Source organism: Mus pahari, chromosome 3 (assembly GCF_900095145.1).
Source record: "Mus pahari chromosome 3, PAHARI_EIJ_v1.1, whole genome shotgun sequence".
NCBI classification, from domain to species: domain Eukaryota; kingdom Metazoa; phylum Chordata; class Mammalia; order Rodentia; family Muridae; genus Mus; species Mus pahari.
The window spans coordinates 135,563,912-135,570,324 of NC_034592.1; the positions used below are offsets into that span (position 1 = coordinate 135,563,912).

Below are 6,413 nucleotides of genomic sequence, written 5' to 3' on the forward strand. Positions count from 1 at the left end.
GGCTTTATTTATTTTTAATTGGTTTCTTTGTTTTTCTTTAGGGGGTGTGTGTGTGTGTGATTCTTGGGTTGTTTTTGTTTGGTTGGTTTTGGTTTTGGGGGGTTTGTGTGTGTGTGTGTGTGTTTCCAGTTATTTTTGTTTTGTCTTTCTTAAAAGAGAGACAAAAAGAACAAAAAATAAGGTGGGTGGGCGGAATGGGGAGAGGGGAAAACACCAAAATACATTATATGAAAAATGTTTTCAATAAAAAGAGCTTTAAAAAAAAAAAAAAAAGGTCAAGAGGGGCTGAAGAGATGGTTCGGTGGTTAAGAGCACTCACTGACTGTTCTTCTAGAGAACCTGAGTTCAGCTCCCAGCATCCACAAGGCAGGTCACTACTGTCTTCACTACTGTCACTACTGTCTACAACTGTAGTCTCATGGGATCCAGTACCACCTTCTGGTGTGCAAGTGTACATTTAGGCAAAACACCCGTATATATAAATAAATCTTTTTTAACGACAACAAAAAAAAGGTCATAGTTATGCAGGCCTGAGGGCCATGGCATGCACATGGTGTGGGGCAAGCTGCCCTCAGTGGTAGCAGCTGCTGTATTGATCGGGGTGGGAGTGGCAGGGAGCCCTGGTGGAAGAAGCGGCGGCTGGGTGGGCACTGGGGGGAGCAAGCCCCTGAAGCCATTTCTGGTGCCCACAGGCAATCTGGGAGAACCAGTTCTATTACCTCTTCGGTTTCCTGTTCCTCGTTTTCATCATCCTGGTGGTGTCCTGTTCACAAATCAGCATCGTCATGGTATACTTCCAGCTGTGTGCAGAGGTGAGGGGAGTGGGCCAGTGGGGGTGGGGTGGGGTAGGACAGATCCAACACTGACCATCTCCGTGGGGCTGTGGGGAGAGGGTGGATATCCCACACGGGATGCTATCTCAGGCTGCCTCACTCCCCTGCCCAAGCCATTTTTCACTCTACCCTCACAGCATGGCCATGATCTGTCAGTATCAGACCCACTCCAGATAACTCCGGTTGGCAGGTGTAGATTGTTGTCCTGGCTCCCCCATAGGAATTAGCTATCACAGAGTGGATTTAGGCCAGGTAGGCAGTGCATAGGCCATGAGCCAGGGCTCAAATCCAGCTCTTCCACTAGGAGAATAGTGTAGTGGTTACCACAGTGATCCTCACCGGTAGGAAGTATATGCTCAAGCAAACGTACTTGTTATTTATTTATTTATTTTTTTTTTTTATCTTTTAAAAAGTTGAGAAATGGTTTATAAGCAGTAAAATTTACCCATTTTAATCTGGAATTCTGTGGTTTTTAAAAATAGATCCAGATGTGGGATTGTCATCACAATTAAGCTATAAAACATTTCATTATCCAGATGTGACTCTTCTTACCTAGAGTCATGAGCCCTCTGTTGACCATGAGACTTGTGGGAAGATGCCTTGGATCCTACTGTGACCCTCCCTGTCTTTGCTCCTTAGGATTACCGCTGGTGGTGGAGGAATTTCCTTGTCTCGGGGGGATCTGCATTCTACGTCCTGGTTTATGCCATCTTTTATTTTGTTAACAAGGTACTACCCTCCCAGATATCCCCTTAGCCCTCTCTGGGGCAGGTTGGTGGGGCAGGAAGAGGCTAAAGAGTCTGCATTATGCTTTTACATCCAAAGTGGCAATGACCAGAGCTATTATATGTTACGTTATATGCTTGGGAACAAGCCTTCAGTCTGAATAACAGTGAGAATGCTATGTGCAGAGACCTGTGAGATTCCTGGAACATAAAGGCAATATGGCCTGTAATCTCAGCACTGGGAGGCTGAGTCTGGAGGAGTTGAAGGTGAGGTATGTTTGTAAGTAAGGAGGACCATTTCTGCTGCGACTAGTGTGGTGTGTATACTGGAACCCTGGCTTGGGGTGGTGATATAATGAGGAGGACAGACAAACATACAGGAAAGCTGCAGTTAGGCACAGTCTACTGTCACTGGCAACCCAGAATCTCTGTGGATTTCCTATGGATATAGCATAGGGGACAGGTTGACTAGTTTTTTGGTTTTTTTTTTTTTTTTTTTTTTGGTTTTTCGAGACAGGGTTTCTCTGTATAGCTCTGGCTGTCCTGGAACTCACTTGGTAGACCAGGNCACTTGGTAGACCAGGCTGGCCTCGAACTCAGAAATCTGCCTGCCTCTGCCTCCCGAGTGCTGGGATTAAAGGCCTGCGCCACCAGGCCCGGCTGACTAGTTTTGATAAGAGGTCTAGGTAGGCAAGCAGTCCAAGGCTGGAGGAGGAAGCTGCAGTTGCTAGTCTTTCCACACACCAGTCAATCATTCATAAAGACTAAGACTCCTGAGGAAAGCTTTGCCATTCCTCTTGAGCCTAGCGTTGGAGTCCTTGACGTGCCTGTGTTCATGTCACTCAGTTGGGGCTTTGCTCCCTCTACCTCTCGCAGGCAGAGAGTTACCTAAATCGATTCTACTCAAATAAAGCTGATAATACAGTACTCCCCTCCAGACACAGGTAAAGAACAATAACATGAAAGAAAAAAGAGTTGAAAGGAATAAATAGAGATAAAATCAGGCTAGGGAACTGGCTCCATCTATAAGGTACTTCTGTGTTACCTTGAAGATCTGAATTTGATACCCCAAGACCCACATAAAAAAACTGAGAACAGCAGCATGTATCTGTAGGCCCAGCACTGAGAAGGTGGAGGCAGGTTCCCTAGTGTTTGGGGGCAGCCTGTCTAGTCTGGTAAGTTCCAGGTTTTGAGAGGCCCTGTCCCAAAAATAAAAATAAAGTAGAAAATAATTGATGAAGACACCCAGTGTTTATACCTCTGGCTTTCACACCCATGTGCACACACATTTGGACACATACAAGTACACATATCCAAAGACAAAAGTAGACTATTCACCGTGTCTCTAGGGTCCCTTTTCTTCACTCGGTACTCCTTGCTTCTGCCTAGTGAAGAGAGAATGAGCCAGGGCTAGACTTGTGTCTTGGGGACCTGCTTGCTGCAAGAGCTCACACAGGTTAAGAGTGGGCTTAGCAACTAGGGCAAACCAGATGTGTCAGAGGAGTTTAGGGAGGCTTTGGTGAGCAGCTCCCCTCCAACATTGGAGATATCACATGCTCTACTCTCTGAAGCCCAAAGGAAAGCAGCCCTCTGCCTGCAGCCAGGGTGTGTTTGGAATGCCCAAATTTCCCCAAAATACCAGGCCGTGGAAAGGACTCCCAGGAGGTCTTATGTGGTCCACACTCCACCCAGAAGCTCCTGTGGTCCCAGCAGTGAGCTCCTCTGCTTCAGAGCCCAGCAGGCTGCTCTTGAAAGAACATTTTATTGGAGCACAGCTATGCACACTCATTCACACGTGCTCTGGCTGCTTTCACACTACAGTGACAGTTGAGTAGTTGTAAACCACGTAAACTATAAAACTAAGGGAGGAATAAAAATCTTATGTGGCCCTTCAGACAGGGTTCGCGGATCCAGTCACATGTTCTGGATACTCCTGTTCTCTAACTGGACAGCTCCTGACATCTGAAGTTCTAGGTTTCACACCTCAGCTGGCCTCTGTCTACCTTGCATCTTGGCCTTATTCCTAGACTCTTCCCCCCTCAATAGCCTATTTAGATCAGAACTTTTGTGACCATCGGATAACAAAAACTCAACTGAAACTGATTGAAGCAAAAAAGGATAACAGCTGCATGGTTTAGCAAGAGGGAGTCTTAACCTCAGATTCTATTAGGTCCGCGGGAATCTGAAGTCGTCAGAGCTCTGTACCCACCTAAGCTCTGGCTTCTGTCTGTGGGTAGGATCTTTCCATAGAGTAGAAGGCAGCCACTGGCAGCCTGTTACCTCCACTTTTTTGTCTCCATAGCACTGAAACCTCAATGGTTTCTTCTGCCATTGCATATAGCTTCCAGAGAAGACCTAGGAGGCTCTGCTGTGGACACACACCTCTCACTTTGCTTTTGGGGCCCCTTAGGGTATGGTGGTACCAATAAGGCACAAGATGAGGAGAATATTTGCCAAAACACCTGGCAGGGAGAGGGAAGCTGGGACCAGTGCTGGGCAAACACAAGTTAGAGATCTCATAGCTTCTTGCCCTTCCTATGCCAGCCTCATCCACCCTCTCTGTTGAAAATCCAACTGGCCTATTCCGAGGGAATTTGATTGGTGATGTCTTTAGCTGACCTGAACTCAAGAAGGGCCCCTGTTAGCCCTTCCTTTTTGCTCATTCCCTTCCTGGTTTGACCACTGTCTCATTCCTTTCCCCTCCTACCTCCATCACCCCATCCACAGTCATAAAGAATGTATACATGAGAGATGGCAGGGCCATTTGAGAGGAGCCTACAACCGTGGCCTTCACACTTTAGGCTTAGGTCTCAAGCAGGGACCTTTATTTATTTCTTTGATTTTTTTTTTTAATAGTTTTTTCTGGCTTGTTGTATTTTGTGACTGTGTATCTGCCCACGAGCCCTAGGACAGGCTCCTTTCAGGGCCAGTGCACTTGGCACTTTCAAGCTGCTAATGAGCTGTATTCTCTTCAACCATTAAACATCACACCACCAATCTCTTTCACATCTTCCTCTCTCACTAAAGAGGCCAGTGTGCTCCAAGATAACAAGCATTGTGAGCATCCAGCATCCTCAGGGACTGAGGCAGTAATGATGGTACCAGTCCTTAAGCTTGGAACCTTGGGAGTCTACACACACCCGCTCCTTCCCTCCTGACTCGGATGCTGCTCCAACTGTCCAGGAGGATTGTGGTGCTGTTATGGAACAGTGGACCAGGATGTAGGGCAGCTGTGTACATTTCTATCTGACTCCCAAGGTCATGAGGACGAAGGCATTCCTACTCTGGCCCTAGGTAGCCTTCCACTGTGAGTCTTTTCACCTTGCCAGGTGTCGATGTCACAAGATTGGGGATGGGAAGCATATCTTAGTTGCTTATCTATTGCTATGGTTATAGACACCATGACCAAAAGCAGCTTGGGGAGAAAAGGGTTTATTTGGCTTACACTTCCACATCACAGTGCCATCACTGAAGGAAGTCAGAAGAGAAACTCTTACCAGGGCAGGAACCAGGAGGTAGGAGCTGATCAAGAGACCATGGAAGAATGCTGTGCAGCTGGGTCTCATGGAGGCACTTTCTCAATTGAAGCTCCCTCCTCTCAGATGACTCTAGCTTGTGTCAAGTTGTCGTAAAACTAGGCCGCACGGGGCCTGCAGTTTGCCACAGCCACCGCTGCCTGCCATTGACCATCCATTTCCCTTTCTCTGCCTTCGCCCCAGCTGGACATCGTGGAGTTCATCCCTTCTCTCCTCTACTTCGGCTACACCACCCTCATGGTCCTGTCCTTCTGGCTGCTCACAGGGACCATCGGCTTCTACGCAGCCTACATGTTTGTCCGCAAGATCTATGCTGCTGTGAAGATAGACTGAGTGGGTGGACCAACACTGGGCCCACTGGATCCTCGGACAGGAAGCCACCCTGCGTGGGGACTGCAGGCACACAAAATAAACTAACTCGTGCTCATTTGGAATGTAACTCCTGGCACAGTGTTCCTAGACCCCAGGCTGCATGGGGGGCAGGAGGGCCTATAGATAACCCTTCCATTTCCTTCATCTCATCCAGTCTGTAGGGATACATTTTTCTGTGGTTGGTTTTCTTCAGCTAAGAGTCGCTGTCAGCAGGAGCTTTCTGACCTGTTAATTCAGGTTCTTTTTGGTTTAGGTTGGGTTTTTTGTTGTTTTTCGGTTTGGGGATTTTCTTTTTTTTTGGGGGGGGGGGGATGCAGATCCGGGATGGATAAATGTGGGGTTTTGGTCACTGTCCCCATCAGCTCCTCAGAGTTGTTGGCCACCCTACCACTAACTGGAAGAGGAAACGCCGGGGCTGCAGTGAGGGCTCCAAGCTTCTCAGTGCCAACCTAGCCCTGCCAGCCCCTCCTCCCATTCTCTTCCCCAGCCTGCCCTCTGCCACCCAGAGCAAGGTTGCCTGCCAGCCAGGTCTTTGGTCATCGTTTTAACTGGGAACACTTGGTCACTACAAGGACATGTCCTGGTTCCCTGGGACAGCAGAATCCCCTCCTCAAAGCAGCCAGAGTTTACTGACCACCGAGGAAGAAATGAGACCTGCAGTGACTGTTCTCGTGCCAAGAAGCCCTGGGCCAGGACCAGGTGTTTCCAGAGCCAAGTGCCCATGTGTGTATGGGAAGAAGTGGCTAAAGCCACTAGACTAGGGTGCTCACCCCTCAAGATTGATCCCCTGTCTTTCCCTCAGGGGCTCCGCACTTTGTAAAGGGTGATGGTGGACCCCCTTCCCTTACTTTCAGGTCTGGAGTCTTCAGATCTCTTCCTTGAGGCGGCCAGGGAGAGGATCTCTCTCTCTCTCTCTCTCTCTCTCTCTCTCTCTCTCTCTCTCTCTC

The 6,413-nt window shown here is 48.3% G+C and overlaps 1 protein-coding gene across 1 annotated transcript in view; it reads left to right on the top strand.

The window, feature by feature from the left end:
- The window catches only part of Tm9sf4 (transmembrane 9 superfamily member 4), a 46,729-nt gene extending 40,342 nt beyond the window's left edge, over positions 1-6,387 (top strand). Inside the window, exons 16-18 of the mRNA XM_021192150.2 lie at positions 693-812; positions 1,473-1,562; positions 5,278-6,387. Coding sequence (XP_021047809.1) covers positions 693-812; positions 1,473-1,562; positions 5,278-5,427 — 360 coding nt within the window. The 3' untranslated portion in view covers positions 5,428-6,387. The remainder of the gene's footprint in view (positions 1-692; positions 813-1,472; positions 1,563-5,277) is intronic.
- The last annotated feature ends 26 nt before the right edge of the window (positions 6,388-6,413 follow it).